The 20,293-nt window shown below is 54.3% G+C and overlaps 1 protein-coding gene across 8 annotated transcripts in view; it reads left to right on the forward strand.

Moving 5' to 3' along the window:
- PLXNA2 (plexin A2) overlaps positions 1–20,293 on the forward strand; it is a 412,814-nt gene that overhangs the window by 356,216 nt on the left and 36,305 nt on the right. For 7 of the 8 annotated variants that reach the window (XM_072028626.1, XM_072028627.1, XM_072028625.1 and 4 more), the window contains 8 exons: positions 41–164; positions 975–1,128; positions 2,011–2,107; positions 4,326–4,440; positions 11,867–12,067; positions 13,890–13,986; positions 14,189–14,382; positions 18,651–18,802. In XM_072028626.1, the coding sequence (XP_071884727.1) occupies positions 41–164; positions 975–1,128; positions 2,011–2,107; positions 4,326–4,440; positions 11,867–12,067; positions 13,890–13,986; positions 14,189–14,382; positions 18,651–18,802 (1,134 nt within the window). Of the gene's footprint in view, positions 1–40; positions 165–974; positions 1,129–2,010; positions 2,108–4,325; positions 4,441–11,866; positions 12,068–13,889; positions 13,987–14,188; positions 14,383–18,650; positions 18,803–19,030; positions 19,168–20,293 lie in introns of those variants that run through there. The other variant, XM_038168204.2, reaches the window with a different exon arrangement.

The raw sequence follows: 20,293 nt of genomic DNA on the forward strand, positions 1-20,293 counted from the left end.
AGGGGCTGTGTGTGTGCTGACGTGTGCCCGTGTGTGCCAGGTGCTCCCCGCGGGACAGCTGCGAGCGAGCCGCCGAGCCGTACCGCTTTGCCGACAGCATCGGGCAGTGCATGAGCATCACCGTGCAGCCCAGCAGCATCTCCGTGTCCCAGCACAGCCTCCCGGTAGGTCACGGGCAGGAGAAGGAGCTGTCGGGTCTTGGGTTCGCAGCCGACGCTCCGTTCTCCGGTCTTTCTCCCTTCCCAAAAGCACAAGTGTTTTCCCATGAAGTCAGGCTTGCAGGGCGCTGGTGAGGAGGGGCGAGGGGGTAGGGATCACAGAGACAAATTCCCCTTCCCCTCGGGCCCCAGCTCGCATTTCTCTCGGTCCGGTTTCATTAACCGTTGAAAGGCAAGGCTTTGTTTCCCAAGCAGCCCATCTGTGAGCTGTGCCGAGCCCTGGCTCTCCCAAGCATCCCAGCTGTTTCCCCGCGAGCCCCCCGAGCACCCGCACACCAGGACCCGTGGACAGGCGCTGCGGCAGCTGCAGCCCCGTCCCGCGAGCCCCCGGGGCCGCTGCGTGCCCACAGCTGGGCTTGGTGCTGGCAGCCCCCAAGGTTTCTGCTGCTGCTGCACGTGCTGGGGGCTGGCCCCGTTTCTGTTGCCCTCGGTGCTGCTGCTGCAGCCCTCGAGGGCACGGCGATGGTTCTGCAGAGCAAGTAGGGGACAAAAAGCTGCCATCGCCACCTCCCTCCCAAACTGCAGCATCCAAAAGCTCAGCGAGGTGTTTGTGCTCCACTGAACCTTCGTTCTTCTTCCCCCAGTGAAAGGCAGTTCGTCACTTTGTGTGTGGATGGGTGATTGAAGGGCGGCAGCGTGCAGTGGGAAAGCAGTGGGTACCGAGGGCATGAAGGGCACTGGGGCAGCTCTCCTGCTGACCACTCGCTGGCTTTTTTATCCCGTTTTATTCCCCTCCTCCTCTCCCCCCGACTGCAGCTCAGCCTGCTGGTGAGCGATGCTCCGGACCTGGCCGCTGGGGTCACCTGCCTCTTCGGGAACCTGACGGAGGTGGAGGGGCAGGTTTCGGGCAGCCGCGTGGTGTGCGTGTCGCCAGCAGCCAAGGACGTTCCTGCCATACCCGTGGATCAAGGTGAGTGTCTGCGTCGGGGCGGGAGCGCCTGTGCCACCAGAAAGCGTGGCTGGGAGCATCTGCTGGGCAGAGCTGACGCTTTGGGGATGCTGATGGAGAAACTTGGCCCTCTGTGGAAGACCACTGGCCCCAGGGACCTGCATGTGCTCATCCTTAGGAGACGGGCAGGCAGCAGTCCGTGTGTTCCCTGTCCTTTTTCGGTCCCCATCTTTGGGCTGTTTCTTCACTAATGTCACCGCTGCCTTATTTTCTCTTCCCATAAACAAAATGCTACTTGCTTAAAACTCATTTTCTCCTTGGCATCCTTCCAGGTGTCAGCGGTGCATCCCTGCTGATATCTCTGTGTTTCTAAGACATTATAGGGAGCCTCGGAACTGGTGAGCACTGGGGCCAGGAGCCGCAGCGGTAGCAGGGCTGCTGCAGACTTACCCTGGCAGCTCTGGAAGAGCAATCTGCTCTTAATTAACCCAGGGATGAGGCTCCTAAAAAGAGCCGCTAATGGCCTCACGTCCACAATTAGCTCCTATTCTAGTCTTGGGCCAGACAGAATTAGTGTGTGTTTGTCCTGGAGAAAGAAATCCTGTAGGGAAGGGGGACGCAATCCCGATCCCCAGCTCATTTCAGCTGTGACATGGGGCAACCCGGGGGTTTTGCCACCGGGTCTGATCAGGCCTGGAGGGGCTGCTGCAGACGGGCAGCCCCTGGGTCCTGGGGTGCTCGGGGGGGGATGCTCAGCAGCGGGGTGCTGGGGGAGCAGCCTGCCTGCGCCTCCTGCCCCGCACCGAGGGCTCGGCACCCTGGCCAGCCGGGGAGCCCCCTGGCACCCAGCGCTGCTCCCCCCGTTACAGCCGGGGTGCTGACTGCCTCTGTTCTGCCCCGCAGACTGGTTCGGCGTGGTGCTGCAGCTGAAGTCGCGGGAGACGGGCCGGACATTCGTCAGCACCGAGTTCAAGTTCTACAACTGCAGCGCCCACCAGCTGTGAGTGCGCTCCCCCCCTGCCAGCCCCTGGGGGCTGCTCCTGGTTGAAGCCCCAGAGCCTCTCCTGGGACATTTTGGGGGGAAGCTCCCTGCAGAGGGGGTCTTTGAGCTGTTCTCTTGGTGTGAGTGCTCTGTGCCCCCCGTGCAAGGCGAGCCCACGGCTCCCTGCCCTCGGTGCGCTCCTCTGAGTGGCCGCAGCTCTCCCTGCCTGGTAAGGCGCAGGCAGAACGAGCCTGACAAAACCTTAACCTGCTGGTGCCCCCAAGCTGCTCCATCCTGCAACTGTGAACGCGGATGCGCCTCGGTGGGAGAAGGCAGAAAAGGGATGGGGAAGTGGGCAGCACGCAGTCCCAGCACAGCGGCAGGGTTGGGGCTGGGGTCCAGGAGCAGGAGCTGCCTCGTGTGCTCGCCCCAGCACACGCAGTTGTTTTTGAGCATCTGAAGCGTTTGCAGACTTCTCTCTGGAAACAAAGCAAGTCCCAGAGCACCCAAATGAAACACGGGCAGGACCTGGCACAAGCTGGGTAGCGAGCGGCTGTCCCTGCAGGGCTGGGTGACGTCTCCTGCTGCAGGGGTCAGCTCTCAGCTCTGGTTTTGGAGCAGGATTTGCTGCCCAAGAAGCCTGGTAGGAGCCGAGAAGTGCCAGCACAGGGTCACTCACAGCCTTTCCATGCTGGATTTGAAGCCTCAAGCTATGAGGCCCTCCCTGCTGCACTTGGAAGAGGGCTGTGTGCTCTGACGAGCTTGGCTAGCCTGGAGTTTTTCTAGGCATTCATTCCACTTTTCTTTATTTTTTTATTTTATTTTTTGAGCCACCACACACAGCAGAGGCACAAGGTTAAGAGGAGCCCTAATGATCCTTCAGTCCCTGTGTAGTGTCTCTCCAGCAGTCTGCACCCACCGCCCTGTGGTCCCTGCCTCCTGCCATGTTCCATGCAGCTCTGTCCGTGCTCCCTTGTCCCTCAGCCAGGTTTCACAGCACCAGCCCCTGCCCCACCACGAGCACTTGTGGTCCTGTCCATGGTTCCCCTGGGTTCTTGTCTGCCTGGATTTGCTTGAGGGGTGACGTTGTGGTGACCCCTGTTTTCTCCTCAGAGTGGGTGTTTGGATCAGGAGAGGCAATGCGTCTTCCGTCCCGTCGTTTGGCTCCGTCTGACCATGCCTCTCTCAAAGCTCGTGTTTGGAGATAAAGTGCTAACACGGTTGTAAATTCTGTAGCACTTACATCATGCTGCACTCATTATCAGTGAGTTCAACGAGGGCATGAGGCAGCCTTGCAGGAATGAATCACAACATGCGAGAAGCAGAAAGGAATACGGGGCTCAGCTAGCATCGGAGAGAGACCTATTGATCCTGAAAGTCCTCACTGCAACAGGCAGAGCACTGGGAGAGCAAGCAGGGGAAGGGCTGTGGGGCTGCAGCAGCACAGGAGCATGTGAAGGGGTTGTCGTGCATGGAGCATGCACCCGTGGGCATTTGCAGGGGGCTCGGAAGGGCAGGAGGGGTTTGTGGCTGGCTGAGGAGATGCTGGTTTTGCAGACAGGTTCTGCTCAAATAAATGAGCAATTAAATTAGTTTGCAGCACCTGATGGTCTTCCCCAGATCTGTGCGATTAGAATAAGCTTCCTTAGCTATAAAGTCACTACGACTGCATCAGAAGGAAAATGCCACCGAGATCATACCACGCGTGCTGTGCTGGGAACACCCAGGTGCGAGGAGGGTCTGCGTTCTTTCAAACACATTTCATAAACAGTTAATTTCTTCCAACGTGAATCAAAAGTGCTTGCTGGACACTTTGCGCTCTGAGGCCAGCTGAAGTGTTACCACTGACTTTAAGCATTCCCGACTTGTAAAGTAGCTGATCCAATTCTTGCCAGGCTTGCTTTGTTTTCCAGTTTTTACCAAAGCTAAAAACTCAAGCCGGGTGTCTGTGCAGTGCTGTGTTTTATTGTACACAATGCAACGATGTGCAGTAAATCCAAGCTTGTATTTTATTACTGGATTAATTGCGTGGTTGTTTAAATACTCTCTTCTGAGTGTTTGTTTTCCCAGACCCAAGATTGTGCCGCTGTCTGTTACTTTTGTTGTACCAAACTCCATCCAAAGAGGCTATTTTCCTGTGAGGGACCCTGAGTGGGGACTCTGGCTAGGCTGACCCGTTGCAGTTGGCCTCCCGACCCGATAACCTCCCTTGTAACCTGTCCCTTCTCCCCACCAGGTGCCTGTCCTGTGTGAACAGTGCTTTCCGCTGCCACTGGTGCAAGTACCGCAACCTGTGCACCCACGACCCCACCACCTGCTCCTTCCAGGAGGGCCGGATCAACGTCTCTGAGGTACCAGACCACGGTTTCAGCACTTCCTAGCTCCTTATTCTTTGCTTTTCCTGTGGCACAATTAGCAGAAGTGATGTTTGTGGGAGGTTTTTCGACTTTCCGTGGGTTGAGGAGTGTTCCTGGGCTGGCACCTGGACGTGCAGATGCAGCAGGAACGTAGCAGGGATGTGTCGGTCTAGCAAAGCGATGTGTCCCAACCCCAATGCCAAAGCTGAGCCCCCCTTTGATACGTGGGTATGCTCGGGTTCAGTAAGAGCTGTAATTCATTCTGTAATTGCTGTAGCGCTTTCCTTCGGGGTCTCAGACTCCACGTTATATACAAAGCATGCAGGGATTTGCCCGACGGCAGCAACGAGTGGTGCAGAGCTCCTGGTGGGACTCCTCGTGCCTTCTGCACTGGGATGTGTTGGCAGGTCTGAAATTTATGGGTGGAACCCAACTGTAAACTGGTTAAGAAGGGAATTACAGACGTGAATAGCCCCAGACCTTGGAAAGGAGAATTGGTTCAGGTCCCAGCACTGTGGACCAGGGGCCATCTCTCTTAGCAGTTCATAAAAGGTGTGGGGCTCCATTCCAAAAACGCTTTTAACGGTTGGAAGGAGGCAAAGCCCATTAACAGCTCTGCCAGATCTCTTCAGTATGACCTGAGGTGAAGGGATCCGTGAAGGAAAAGAGTTTGTTAGCTCAAATTCATGATCAAAGTTAACCAAAACCCCTTGATTTGGGGTTTTTGCACCTTGTCTGATTGCTTCCAGCTGTAAATCGGCAGCAGTGGAACTGGGGCAAAGCTGCAGTGTGCTCTGCTTTAGTTTCACCAGACGTAGGGGAGATACAGCCCCCAGGGCTGGTAGGGTCCTGGGCTTTGTCCTTCCTGCCCCTACACACCTCTCTGTGGCACCCACAGGGTCACTTGTTGCAGAGGGCCACCACTGCCTTGGGCAGGCCCTAAAGCAGCAAGGAAAAAGTGTTTTGAAAATCCTGATTGTCTTGGGAAGCGGGAATGGCAGCAGTGGGGACACACAAATATTAGGAAAAGGAAGGAGAGAAGGATCAGCCAGCATGAGGACAGACGCCTGTCAGTGGGTACCGGGGATAAGGAAGGGTCGGATGAGAGCAGCAGGAGGGATCGGGCAGTGGGATAAAAGCCACTGAAAAAAAAGTGCCGCAAGTTCCAGGGCTGCTGCTAAACCAAAGGTAAACTTGGAACTTAACCAGTCCCCAGGTCTTTCATTGCCAGAAGGCGCAGAGACGCAGGGTAAGGCACGTTAATGAGCTGCACGTGTATAGGATGGGGGTCTGCAGGAGCAGAGGGACAGGACAGGCAGTGTAACTGGGAGCTGCTGGCCTCGTGCCGCCTCCAGCAGGGACAAGAAGAGGCACAGACGTGGCACCTTGAAGAACTGCCTCATGCAGTGAGGGTACAAACGCCCAAGGAGAAGCATCCACCCTGGGGACAAACCAAAAGCTTCCCCAGTCCAGTTCAAAGCTGAGAAACTTCCTTTTAAGATAACAAGGGAAAGCAAAAACCTTTGCTTTGGCTTCTCTCAAGGGATGTGGGTTTTTTTTTTCCTTCACACTCAAAGCTTTACCCTCTTCCCAGGCTTTACATTTGGAGTTCTTGTTTTTATAGGTCTCCAACCCCAGGATATTAAAAGTGTTTGACAAGTCTCTGGCAAAGTAGGGCAATTCCATCGCCTCCGTTCTGCTCCCAGGAACACACAGGACTTACCTGAGATCACAGGGCAGCGAGAGGAGGAGATACATCACCTCTGCTGGTTCCTGATGGGATCACAGGGCTCCAGAGGACTTTGTCATCCTCGTCCTTTAGAGTTTGTTTCTTAGCGGGGCCGTTAGGTGTTAATGCAGCAGCCTTCTGCTGACTGTTTTTGATAACAGCCACCCATAATGATACAGATGCTCCGCTGCTCATCCTGACTTCTCTGCACCTCTGAGCACAGGCAAAGCCAGCCACTAAAAACTAATTTGTTTGCTTATTTGAGGTAAATGAATTGTCACTTGTGTACACAATGCACTCCTAATGCCTTTATTACGGCATTTCACTCCGCTTAACACAAGACATCAAACAAACGCCTCATAAAGAGTTTCCTCTCCTAAAATAATTCAGATCACAATGCCCTCATTGTGTCACGGCCTGATGTATTGGCAAAACGTTTGTGCTTATCAGCGTGGGTCCCTCTGCAGCAGCAGGTCTGTGTGTGGAGCCGCAGAGCCGGGCCCGGGCCTGAGGCTGTGGTGGAGCTGGGCCCCTGCTGGACCCCCTGGCCTGGCCCATCCCCTCAGCTTGTTCTCCTGTAACACTCTCACGTGTGTTTGGATGGTCTCTTTTACTCCTGACCCATCAGAATTGGTGTCCCAATGGGATTCAGACATGTAACTGAATCCCTTTGATGCCCCTCAGGAAAAGCGCGTGAAGCCCCAGCCTGTTTGCTGGGTGCTTTGTGAAGCAAGCCCTTCTTGATGAGCTGCACACTTCTTGCAGTCTTCTGGCTGTACCAACTGAGCTAACTGCTGCTTTTCTGCCCCATGTTCCACACAAATACAAAGGAGAGGAGCTTTCTGTCTCTATCTGCCCTGTCCCCATGGCAGAGCTCAGCAGCGGAGGCGGTGGCTGGTGCCTTGCCACCGGGGTAGAGGCTGGCCTGGGAAGCCATCAGTGAGCTCTGGCACCAGCAAATCTATTTTCTCAGCCTTTTTCAGGTGATCTGAGGCTTCGTTTGTCCACAGAAGTTGTGTGTTTGGACTTTGCTATCCAAAGAGCAATGGGAAGGTGTAGCCCTGAGGCTAGCTTGCACCCACACAAGTAAAGCCTCTCCAAAATGGGGCCTCACGGGTGCGTAGTGCTGGTTGTCCCCTGATACGAAGCTTCAGCCCCCCCAGGTGAAGCACGGGGCCCTCTGAGACTCACACAGCCCCAGCTCAGGCCTGTAATGTCATTTTAATGGATCTGGGGGGGTTGGGTGTGCGTGTGTGTGGCTTATGGCCGTACAACGTGTCCCTGTAAGTGTACAAAGCACAGAGATGAAGAGGAATGTAGACACGAATCTATCCTTATACCCATCCCAGTGGAGAGCTAGAACCAAATAAATCCTATTAGTTTCCCAGAATGTGGGATCCCTTCCCTCTTTGATGTCCACTGCGTGTGGATAATGCCATTTCCACATGTGAGGTGCTGAATCAGGGGAATGGAGCGTTTCAGATTCTGGAAGTTAAGTGCAGAACCAGATTTCAGCTCTGTCCTGACTCCTTGGAGTTTGGGTTTAAATTATTGCTGCTTTTAGGGCGATATCTTTGCACCTGGCTATGCCCTTTGATGCTGAGTGCAGCCTGATGCACCTTGAAGGAAATAAAACAAATCAAACGTTCCTCATATCTGTTCCTACAATCCCCATTTTGAATGCCTGAATGGGATTTTTGGTGTGTAAGAGGCAACCAAGGACCACCTCTAAGTCCACCAAAGTCAGCAAATGACTTGGCTGGGTCACATCTAGCTCCTGCAGGGATGTTGGTCCGAGACTTTACCAATAGTAACAAGAAGTCCAGCTGCAGCAAGGTTAACTGCTCTGAAAAGATTGGGTTAAGCTTATTGGCAGTGCTTTTTTTCTTAGTAGTTTTATGGAGTAGAAAACCTGCTGTTTGGAGGGGAATGGAGCCGTGCAGGAAGATGCTCCTTGGGGACATGGGAAGCTGTCCCCTCCGTGCCCCATCCATGCCCAGGGATCATCTCTGATCCTCACCTCTGCTGTACAGAGAGCTGCTAATGGGCAAGAAATTTGCTCTGCAGGCTTCTGTGCTCTGCTTTGCTATAAATATCACAGGACTTTGTAGCTGACAGGCCAAGGCACAGGGTATGGAGCAAAGCACAGGACAAGCAGTCGGTTGTTGAGAATTTACCGGTGAGAAAAGTCCTGCTGCAGTTGACTTTCTTTGCACGTTTGGTTCGTGAGGAGCAAGGTCTGCTCTCCTTTCCACTAGCGTAAATGAAGAATAATGTGTTTGCCTGAGTGATGGGGTTCGTAATTCATGTCATTGGGAACATGACGCTGAGCCAAGGGTTTGCATTCACGTGCCAAGTTCGCTTATGTTTAGAGCTTTAAAATGTGAGTAGCTAGTTAACATTTGTAGAGGGTTTTTGGTTTTAGGTGAAAAATAGAAAAATGTTGTATTGTCTTCTGTTTGGTCTAAATCCCTTAGTCGAAAGAAATGCCTGCTATTTCTAGGCAGTTTTTTTCCAAGTAAGAGCAAGGAGGTTTGACCTACTAAAAATGCTCTGTTAAACACAAATAATAACCATGGGTGCTCTGTTCTGCTCCAGGGACAGATGCTTATCTCTGGTGTTTAAGGTATTTATAGACCTTGGAATCTTTGAGACTAAAAAGTGTTGTAGAAGCATAAAATGTCTTTGTAAACTCTGCGCAGTGATGCTTCATACCCAGAATATTCCTTGAGAGTCTGTGCCACTCGTGCGTCAGTCTTGTCTTTCTCCGGCAGATCTTCTGATCTGTGTTTATTCTGGTTTACTGAAGTCAAGAAGGATAATGAGAGAATTCAGCGTGTGTTTGTTTAGCAAAAGGAGGTAATAATGGCCTTTCTGACTCACTGCAGGATTTACTTCTCATGAATTAAAAACAAAGTAAACTGATTACGGAGCAAATTGCATATTCCACAGGCTGGAGTTCTCCCTTTTGCTCTGCGTTCTCTGGCTGCTCAGCTCGTCCTGGCATGGAGTGGGGAGTGCAGGACGGAGCACCCAGACTGGTGCTGAGCAAGTGAGGGGAAGGGCTCGTGGTTTACCTGCACAGGGGAGCCTTTCCAGAGCCTGCACATGGTGGGCACCTCTCTATCCACTCGCACACGTGCACGTGCCATGTAAAAGCCTGCGTGTGCATGAATGTGTGCATACATCGCTGCTGCAGCAACTGGGGAGGGAAAAAAAATAAAGAACTGAAAACTGAGCAATGAGCCTGGATTGGAAATGGCACAAATAGGGAAGAGAGGGCCCGCAGCAGTGCTTTCTGTAATGCGTGCGGTGTCGGAGCAAGCCCCATGCCCCCCAGCCCCTGCAGGCTTGGTGGCTTCACTCACTCATCTGATAAATTCAGCAGCAACCGCCAGCAGCAGTGCGGCTCCCCACAAGTGCCTGTGCTTTCGCTAGGAGGGCATCTTCCTGCATCCCTCTCCATCCCAAAATGTATGTCCCTTATTAGTGTGATCACTGGAGCTGTCAGGCAGCGCGGAGGGGCTGCGCTCGCAGGCTGGCAGCCCTTCTCTGCACCACAACCCCGACGTGACATTTTTCTCCCACTGAAAGCACTGCTTGAAGAGGAAAAAAAGAAAAAAGAAAAACTATTACATCCTCCTCATCTCAATGGTAGGACAATTTTTGCTACCAGCATTTTCAGCATTACAGGGCAGATTTGGAAATGCAAGTCCTCTCCTGTTCTCTGTGGGCAGAAGCGTTTCCTTAGCAGTCATCTCACGACTGACGGTGGCCAGGAAGGATAATGGTCCAGAACATATTCATTATTTTCAGGACTGTGCACTGAGCTTCTCCCACTGGTGAGATGGCTGGAGACTGCCGGGTTTTAATCATCACGTGCTGAAGGATCCCGGTGCTGCGGGGTGCCTCTCCTCCCAGACAAGGAGCTGGGACCGCTGTGCCCCGCAGCCGTGTCCCCGTGTGTGCTGCTCTGTGACCAAGCCCTGCGTGCAGCCAGGTCTCGAGCAGAAGCTGGAATAGGTGTGCAGGGTGTGAGAGGTGTGCGGTGTGTGATAGGTGTGCAGTGTGTGATAGGTGTGCAGCGTGTAACGAGTGTGCAAAGGGAACCCAACGCAGCTCACAGCTGGATGGAAAACTCCAGGGATCTCAGCAGCTTGCTGGGAGCGGTGCAAAGGCTGAGATGAGATTTGAGCCCCCGGTACTGGGGTCTGTGGGGACCTGAGAGCTGAATTTTGTGGTGACATTCCCAGCCAGCCTGAGGACCTGTGCTGCTGCACAGAAGGGCTGCTCTTTCCTTCCCAGCACGGCCAGCTTCCTGGCTGCTGGAGCTAAAAACCACTCTTGGCTGTTAATCCGTGAAAGTCCCTGTTAGAAATAAAATAAAAAATATATAAGGAAAAGTGCCACTAAAAAGGTTTATGAGGCAGCAGCTTAAGCTACTGGCTCCTCCAAGCTCGGGCAGCATCTGGTTCTCATTTACAGCTCCTCGGAGCCAGTAGCGAAACAACATCCCATGGCCTGGGAGCAGCTCGGCTGCCTGCTGGCCCTTAGCGGGATGGGATTTCCTCCACAGGGGATTTCCTCCCTGGGAGATTTCCTCCCTGGGCACAGGACAGCTCTCCTCGCCTCTCCACCCGCATGATTTAGCTTAATTTCTAGGCTGGGTGGCAAAGGGCTTGGGATGCCAGCGTGGAATTTGGCAGAGCAAAAGGAAACAGTCTGCTTTTTTTTACCCCTAAAACTTCTGCGTTAGTTGGGGATTAATCATTTATTGTCAGCTCCTTACAGGTACTTAGGTACCTATTTCCATTAGATCAAAGCAAATTAGAGGTAAATGGAATGTAAATGCTTCTGATGGCCGGAGCCTTTGTCTGTGGTGCTGCAGTTCCTGGTGGATGAAGAGAGGAAAACCTGCGGCTCCCAATGTGCTGCGGGGAGATAATGCTTGGGTACGATGAGAGCTACTGGGAGAGGTGTCATACAGCTACCACGCACTGATGGTTTTTTTGTGGTTCCTCTCAGATTATCTTTCAGACAGCCATCGAATGCTCTGGTTTGTGCGGAGCCGCGGATGTGCTCATGTGTGAAGTGATGTTTGTGGGGACGGTTTCGCTTTGCTTTGTGCAGAACATCTCTAAAGAAGCCCCGAGCTGCTGCAATAACAGCATCAGTGGCAATGCCAGGCCTGCTATTAATTTACAATTGCATTATTTTGGCCAGATAGTGGCAGAAGTGGAAACAAATAACGCTTCCCTGCTTACTGCTTTAGTTACCCCGCTTAGCTGTTTAAGAGCCCAAGACCAAGCCCTTCCACGCTTTCCGTACAGCAAACACAGAGTTTTGGAGGCAGCAGCATTTTGCTCTTCTCTTTGTTCCTTTCTTGCAGCCACGCTGACGTTTGAAATATTTTCACATGGTTTTAGATGGAAAATTTAACAGACTGCTTCCAGTTTCATGCTATTTTGTACACTTCAAAGCTCAGCACCGCTCCCCAGCAGGGGGGCTGTGCCGTGGGGTTCTGTATTTCTGCACGGAGCCTGCGGCTGCATGGCCACACCATGAATTACCTGCCCTGCGTGCCGAAGGCGTGCTCGGGGCATCGGCCAGCTCACCGTGGGCTGAGACGTGCCTGGAGCCATGGATGTCCCATCCCCGCCGTGACCTCCCACTGTCTTCTCTTGCCCCCAGGACTGCCCCCAGCTCTTCCCCACGGAGGAGATCCTGATCCCGGTGGGAGAGGTGAAGCCCATCACGCTGAAAGCCAGAAACCTGCCCCAGCCCCAGTCCGGGCAGCGCGGCTACGAGTGCGTGCTGAGCATCCAGGGCGTCATCCACCGCGTGCCCGCCCTGCGCTTCAACAGCTCCAGCGTGCAGTGCCAGAACAGCTCGGTGAGGGGGCCGGGGGCTCGGGGTGCTGCTGGGTGCCCAGGGACAGCGTGGGGACGGGGCTGGGGCTGCTCAGGAGCCGCCAGCAGCTCCGGAGCATGGGGCTGCCTCCCATCGTGTTTCTTTTTTAGCCGAAGCTCCCCTCCTCCCCACGCAGCGCCTTCCCAAAACAGGCTGCGGCAATGCGAGGGAGGTGGGCTCAGCATTGGGGAGGGAAGGGGATGGATGGAGCGAAAAGTCCTGGGGTTAAACTGGCCCCAAAGTGCAGGTGGGAGCTGCTGTGGGCGTTTTTGTGGTGCTGGCCCCGCATCTGGTGCTTCCTCGCCCAACTGCAGGGGTCAGCGAGGGGAAGGGAGGAGGAGGGAACGCACCAAGGTGTGGAGGCGAGCTGATTCACAAGGGAGAGATAAGGAGAATCGCAGACCCCTTATCAGGGAGCTGTCAAATTCCAGGTCACAGTGGCTTGATGCATACAGAAATGCTGAAACACCGCGTGGTGCGGGGAGGGAGGGGGAAGGAAAAGTGCCAGGGGAGAGAGCGCAGCAGAGGGAAGGAAATTTCGGGAGGGAGGCTGCTGAAGCAGCAGGCAGGGGAAGGCAGCTCGGCCTCAGCTTGTACAGGCTGGGGCTCAGCACTGCCAATGGACTGGGCAGGATTTGACTCAGGGGTACCCTCCCCAGGGGTTTTCGGGGGGGCCCGGGGTCAGGCAGGGTGCGCTGGGTTTGTTTTAGGCAGCAGAACAAGGAACATCAGGGGCTGCTTTAGCATTCAGTGCAGATGGTCTTAAATTGTTAATCAAGTTTTGAATTTTTAAAAGTTTCGCTGGATATTTATCCATCACTGGCTGTCTTTGGGCCTTGCAGCTTGCTGGCTAATAAATGTATTAATACCGTGCAGTACTTTTGCTATCCAAAGCAATTTATAAACATTAGGGAAGCGCTTTTCTTCCTGTTAGGCTAATAGGAAGTGGTAGGCAGAGAATTGAAGAGCAATTCTGCTCTCACGGCTCCATCAGCCGAACAGAAGATGTGGTTTCTTAGTAAAACCCAGGCAAGGTAAATCCCTGTGACCAGAAGCAAGTTAAAACAGGGCACCTGTTACACGGAGACAACCTCTGAGCACTCTGCTTTCGTTCAGTCGTCGTTCCCTCATCCCGAAGATGATGGCAGCGCTCACTTCTTAAAGATTTTTTAGCAGCTCTTGATTGACTCACGGAGAGCAGCTGAACGAGGCCTCACTGCTGCTAATGGCAATGCTGGGAATTTCAAAACACGCCGGGAATTCACGGGAAGCATCCAGCTTCTCTCTGCAGCCCCCGGATGTCCACGAGCGGGTGAATAATTCACCTCCGTGCTGTCATAGACCCGACTGATGCTCAGACATGGCAAGGCCCTCTCTGCACCATCTCCTTTTTCGCAGCTGATGCCTATTTCATCAGCCAAGGCTGTGCAGCGTGATTTCTGAGCTCCCAGTCACACCAGGGTGCGTGGTGCCTGTATGTATAAGGAGTTAGCCCGCAGGCAGCAGGCCTTGCAGGGTGATTATCTGGAGGGGCTGTATTGATAAGCTAGGGACTGAGTGACAAGAGCAGCCGCTGCGAGTGGAATAATTAATCCATCGCCTCTCACGGGGACTAGATCTGATTTAATTATCTCTTCCCGGTGAGGAGGAGGAAGCCAAAGCAGGACCCTAGAGCTGAAGTGTGGAAGTGGTGGTGGTGGTTCAGACATCAGCGCAAGGCAGAGAATAATCACTGCTTGTTAAAAAAAAAAGAGTGTTTCCTGGTAGCATCCCCGCAGGCATCTCACTCGGGTTTCTTCTCCAGTACCTCTATGACGGGATGGACATAAGCAACTTGGCCGTGGACTTTGCTGTGGTGTGGAACGGGAACTTTGTCATCGACAACCCCGAGGACCTGAAAGGTAACGGTGCTTGGGCTCGTCGTGGCACCACGAGGGCTGGGAGGGAGGGAGGGACCTGGTGGTCCTGGGTGACCCCACATTGGGCAGGAGCACCTCCTGCACCACGGCAGTGGGAGAACTGCTGGAAACCCCCAGACTAAAGCCCAAAAACCCACCCCGTGGGGAGAAGCAACTCATGGCGTGCCGCCCTCTCTCCCCGCAGTGCACCTGTACAAGTGCGCGGCGCAGCGCGAGAGCTGCGGGCTCTGCCTCAAAGCCGACCCCAAGTTCGAGTGCGGGTGGTGCAGCGGGGAGGCCAAGTGCACGCTGCGGCCCCACTGCAGCCCCCCGGCCGCCCAGCCCTGGCTCGACTGGTCCAGTAGGAACGTCAAGTGCTCCAACCCGCGCATCACCGAGGTAAGAGCGCCGCTGGGCTCTGCCCACCCCTGGCCCCTTCTCTCCCCATTTCAGGGGGGCTCAGGGCTGTCCCCAGCACCCCAGCACCCATCCAGAGCTGAAGATTGGGGAACAAAAATGCTCCGTTGCTGCCTGCGAAGTCACCTTGGGTGTGAGCAGGGTTTGCAGCCCCTGCCCCGCCACGTAGCTGTCACTCAGCACGGTGCTGCCGGTGGTGGGGTGACCGCTGCGGACCGGTGCAGGAATGCTAATTAAACTAGGGAGCTAATTAGTCTAGAGGTGATGTTTGTGATGTTTCCGTTCAGACCGCTGAGTCTCCCAGGAGCACTCCTACCAATAAAACCGCCCGTGGTCTGTTAACGCTGCTATTAGAAGTGATGCTCCTACCAGGTGGGAATGGAAGAAGATTTTTGTTTCTCACTTAATTAACCTCATTAACAAAATAGTCTCCCTTGCCCTGAGCGTGTGTCCGTTCTGCAGGAGGTGCAGGTGTCTCACGGTGCTGTGCCCAAGCAGCCTGTTGCCCTGCTGTCCCCAGCTGAGGAGTTGGCAGGGAGGCAGCAGGACGCGGCACACGCGCGTGCACCAGCTCAGCCAGGGGGGAAGCTTCCTCATCCCTCAGGCTGGTTTCTACACCAGGTCTGTCGGAGCAGCCCGTGCTCTGACCCCCTGGGAGGAAGGGATTCGCTTCGTTTTTATGGGAGAAAGGCCCAGGGTTTGTTGTGTTGTCTCAGGGTTAGGTGTAGGTTGGCGCTGGCTTTAAAATCTTGGGCTGGAGAGCAGCACTCACTCATACAAGTGCCTGTGTTACAAACACCCTGCACGACTCACGCTAAAAGAGCATTTAAAACGGGCTGGTTTCCACTCCTTTTGCTTCATCCGGCCACTTTCACTCTTCCTCTGGAGCTGAAGGTCAAGGGCTTTGCTCCTGGGTCCAGCGCCTTTGGGGGACGCGCAACTAGCAAGAAGAGATCACACTTTAATAGTCATAAAAGCAAGTGGGCAGCAGGCTGCACACAGCCTTTTTTTTACCCCACCACACTGTGAGGCCTTGCCATCACCAACAGTGTCCCTTTAACAGCGTGACTTCCATGCAGGCTGTGGTCTTAGCAATAAATAAATAAAAATCAGTTTTCTTGTGAACAAGCGGCACTCTGATCTCCTATTCATTTATTTGCAGGCCTCATTAATATAACATCAGTGCAACAAACAGCTGAAGGGGGGGCAGTGTCAGGCTGAATAATGGAGTTGCTCTGCAGAGATAACAATTAGGTTCTGAATGTGCTATCAGCCGAGGCAGAGACGAGGACGGATCATGCCGGGATGACAATGCTCATGTGCTGGTCCCCCGCTGGGCTCATCAGCTGGGATCCGGACAGCTTGGATGAAAAAAAAAAAAGACAAAGAGAGCGAAGGTGGCTGAGGTTTGGGAGGGGTTGTGCCGTTGGTTGTGCAGGCAGGGTGCTCTCCTCACCCCAGCAGACGCCACCCGGTTATGGTGCCGAGGTGTCGCAGCTTCCCCCGGCTCCAGAGGGAAAGCCTTGTCCTGGGGCTCCCTGGCTCATGCACAGACTTCTGGATAAATCCTGCTTTTTGTCAAATGCTGACTGGTGCAAGGCGTGGGGCTGACAACACACAGCTCGTGTTGTTAGAGCCGTGTCTTCTGTGGGCTGGGGAGGGAAGCGGGGTGTCCCACGGGGTCCCTGGGGTGCCAGCCACGGTGTCAAGCACCGAGATCAGTGCAGGGCGGTATCCGTGTTCCTTATGTACTGTGAGGGCTGGGTGCGAGGGTAACCAAGCTCCTATCACCATCCACTTCGTGTATTTGAAGCCTTTGTGGGCATAACTCAACGCTTGGCACGTGCTAAGTCCTCTCACAGAGGGACCAGGTGTTACCGGAGGGGGTGGGCTGCTCCTTAGCTCCAGGCTGAGGCAGCGAGCAGAGGTGGGCAGCTCAGGGCATCAGCACACCCAAAGGCTTTCCAGGCCCCACCTTGGATCTTGGTGGTTTTCAGCCTGTTTTCAGGACATCCTAAAAATTTTCCAGCAGAAGTATAGCCCCTTACACAGCCAGCGTATGAGTCCTGGTAGTGGCCTTGCTGTCCCGTAGCTGCCCTTTGTGGGTTTTTTAATCCTCCACTTTTAATCCAAGAGCTCCAAGGCTGAGAGCGGCTGTACCAACCACATCCCTGTGGGCTGCCCTGTGAGTTGCTGAAACACCGCTTTATTAGGGCTGATCGGGTTTGGTTTGGGTTGTTTGGGGTTTATCCCTTCCTAATGCTTTCTGGCTGGGAACAGAAACCTGGGCGGTCACCGCGGGGAGCCCTGCAGCCCGGGCAGCCCCCAGCACCACCACTGAGCACACCCGGGGGTACTGGGGTCGGGGTGCTCCTGCCGCTGGACCTTTAAGGCTCCTCGTCTTCCTGCGATTTTGACTGAATCTCCCCAGCTGTAATTAATTGAATGCATCTGTTCTAACCCTGGGGCTGCTTTATGGCACAGTTACTTCAAAACTGTTCAATTAGCGACCACTAAAATCTAGGTCGAGTGGAGCTCCGTATTGGGGATTTTCCAGGTCAGGACATTTTCAAAATACAGGATCAGCCCTGCTTTGTTTGGCAGGGCCGTTTGGCTCCGCTGCTCGTGGTAAGGTCAGGAAATGGCAAACTGCGACTGCTTTCTGGAGAGGGGAAGGGGCCAACGAGCCTGGCAGCGCAGGCGCTGCAACAAAACACATTTTAGAGTAATGTGGAGCTGCAAAGGACAGTTGTAGCTGTCAGGTACGTGAACTGCCGAGCTCAGGTGATTCCCAGTTAGCAGCACGAGCCTTCAGGACGCAGTGTAATGCAATACGGCTCGATTTTGTGCCGTGTCTTTGTGGGCACACAGTGCTTGGCGGAGCTAAATGATACAGGACGGGACATGCTCTGCGCTACGAGGCAGAGAGCAGCAGCACAGCAGGCAGGGTGTGATGAAGGGATCAGAAACCCCCTTTGTTGATCGGAGGAGAGGGAGGTAGAAGTTGGAGCACGTGCAGAGGAAAGCCGAGGTGCTTTGGGATGCAGTGATGCCCACACCTGGGCACAGAGAGCAGGCTGAACCCCAGCACATTTTGCCAGATTCGGTAACAGAGCCCTGAACAGGAGCAGAGGTGGAGAGCAAGAAGTTGAGACGTAAGGATGGGAGGAGGAAAACGGCTCAGCTGAGACCTGAAATGTGGCAGAAGCAGGGAGGGCAGGGAGGTGGGAGGGTGCTGGGGGGTCCTGCACGTGTTGGCAGCTTGCAGGGGATGGGAAGGGGATGGGGAACGTGCAGCACACATGGGGCTATGAGGAGGGTGCAAGGGGGGCTGTTTTGGGGTGCCCCACAGGGCAGCAGGATGCAGGCACGCTCTGGGTCTGGGGCTTGTGCCTCTTCTGAAGCTGCTCACGAGCAGGGAACAGCGAGCTCATAGGAAGGTGGAGGGAAAGCTGCCAGGCAGCCAGAAACACTGAGGAGGGGGACCTGAGGAGCTGCAATCTGTTGCCAAAGACAAAGGTGGAACCGACAAGCATAAACAAGATTTATCCATTAAATTAATTAAAGTGCATTATTATAGATTGTTTGTTTATTAATAACAGCTGTAGCATGGAGAAGATCCGTAACTCACCCAAGAGCAATAACAGGCCGGTGGCAGATTCAGAACGATTGTTGGAGAGTCTTGGGTCCAAGTCCTGTGACTGTACGTTGGTGTAATTTATACTGCTCATGGGCGAGGATATTGTCCTTGATGAAAGTCTATAGAAGCAGGGCTGATTACGGCTGAGGTAGGCTATAAACAGGCAGCTTTAAAGCACACACCTCGCCCTTTAACATTTCTAAGTCACTCGAGGTGCCAACTTCCTAATAAAATGTGATATTAACATTCAGGGAACGGCCGAGGCAGAAGTTAACAAGGTTCTGCAAAGCAGCGGGCAGCTTCTGGAAGGTTACCCGCAGTCTGTCGTGTAGTCCATGAAAAAGGAGCCGGGTTTATTCTGTCTGCGGAGTGGCGTTGTCCAAGCTCCAGGCTCAGGGACCCTCGATGTCCCCTCTGAGGAAAAAACGGGGGTTTTGGCTTTGTCAGCTTCTCTGGGGTGCCCTTGGTGGCTGCGGCAGGAGGTGCCCGTGGTTGGGTGGGGGACGCGGTGCGCACAACAGGGGCTCCTTTCCCAGCCAGACACGGGGCTCCCGGGGGAACCAGCTCCCTTTCCCTCCCGCAGCTTGACCCGTGTTGTGCTTCCCTCTAGATCCTGACGGTGTCGGGCCCCCCGGAGGGAGGCACCAGGGTGACCATCCGCGGCGTGAACCTGGGCCTGGACTTCTCGGAGATCGCCCACGGCGTGCAGGTGGCCGGGGTGCCGTGCGCGCCGCTGCCGGAGCAGTACGTCGTCGCCGAACAGTGAGTGGCCTCGGGGACATCGCCTCTTCCCCAGCCTCCAAAATAACTCCTCCAATAACTCCTCCAGCCCCTGGTGGTTCCTGCACCCGCTCCAGCTCTGCAGAGCTGCAGGAACGGGTCCAGAGATGGATGGTGCCCCTGCGGCCGGGAGGGGACAGGGTGCTTGGATGGTATCCTGGGGGTCAAACAGCCCTTTAAGCTTTCATTAAGCGTTTTGTTCCCTTCCAGGCGGCAGTTCCTGCTTTGCTAAGCAACTTTTCTGATGAGCACCTTGCTGTTGATGCTGAGCCTCTCTGCCCCCTCCGCTCCCCCTCGCACTTGAAATTCAGCCGGCGCCACCGGCTGCGCGCAGCCATTTGTTAGGCATGTGAGGTGGTGACAGCCCCTTAATCCAAATGGGCCTCCGCTGGAGTCAATTCATTTATTTCACTAAGAAAAACGTCAACCAAAAATTAGAAAATAGGCATGTAACAGAAGATGGGCGAATAAACCTCCCACGGTGACACCTGGTCCTGCTGCTGCCTGGGGGATTGCTCAGGTCAGCCGTGCTGCTGGGGGTCATCAGCGCCGGGCAGGGGAGCTGCAGTGTGGGAAGCGTCCCCATGGGCCCTCCCATGTCACCTGCTGGGGACTAGGGTGGCTGCAGGGATGTGGCAGCTCCCCAGGGATGGCCACCAGCAGCACGGACGTGCCCCATCTCGGGCAGCAGCTGGAGGTGGCTGTCATCTGTTGGTGACATCCCATCGGTGGCTCCCAGTCTGAGCCCCAGCGCAGCAGAAGCACCCATCACTGGGATGCGTTGGCACTGGTTTGCTGTTTGCTTGCTCCCCAGCACCATTTTCCCTACCTGCAGCCCAAATCCCCTCCTCTTGGAGGGGAGCAGTTGGTCGGTTGGTGTTCTCCAGCCACAGGGTGAAGGGTGCTGTGGCAGCCCAGCACCGCCAGCGTCAGCGCAGCCGTGGCTCCCGGCGTGCACCGAGCACGCCGTTGGTGCTCGTGGCCTGGGCTGTTCTGCTGAGCGGCATTTTGTTTTATTTTATTTTTCAAATAAAAGGCAGAATATTATAAAATTGTCCTCCTTTGATGGTATGAAACCCTGATTTTATAATCATGACTCTAATTACGGCTCTTGAGCTTTCAAAGTTTGTTAACATCATTAAAACATTTACCCTGGGCAGATAACAGCAAGCGTTAGCATGAGAGCTGCCTTTTAAAGATGAATACAGATAAAAGGGCCCTCTTTAGGCTTCTGTGGGCAGACTGAATTCCAAGACTGTAATGACTCACCATATGCTCCAGCCACGCAATCTATCAGCCAGCAATTAGGTTAATGTTGGTGAAAGGGCCACTTAGCCCAGCAATCAGCACCCTACAGCTCTGCCGAATGCATCATTTTGTAACAAGGTACCTGCTGGGGATTTGGCTTTTATCAGAAATCAGGATCAGGTGTACCGGGGTCACTCGTGCCCCTGTCCCTCACTGCGTCCTGCC

This window comes from Anas platyrhynchos, chromosome 27 (assembly GCF_047663525.1).
Source record: "Anas platyrhynchos isolate ZD024472 breed Pekin duck chromosome 27, IASCAAS_PekinDuck_T2T, whole genome shotgun sequence".
NCBI lineage: Eukaryota > Metazoa > Chordata > Aves > Anseriformes > Anatidae > Anas > Anas platyrhynchos.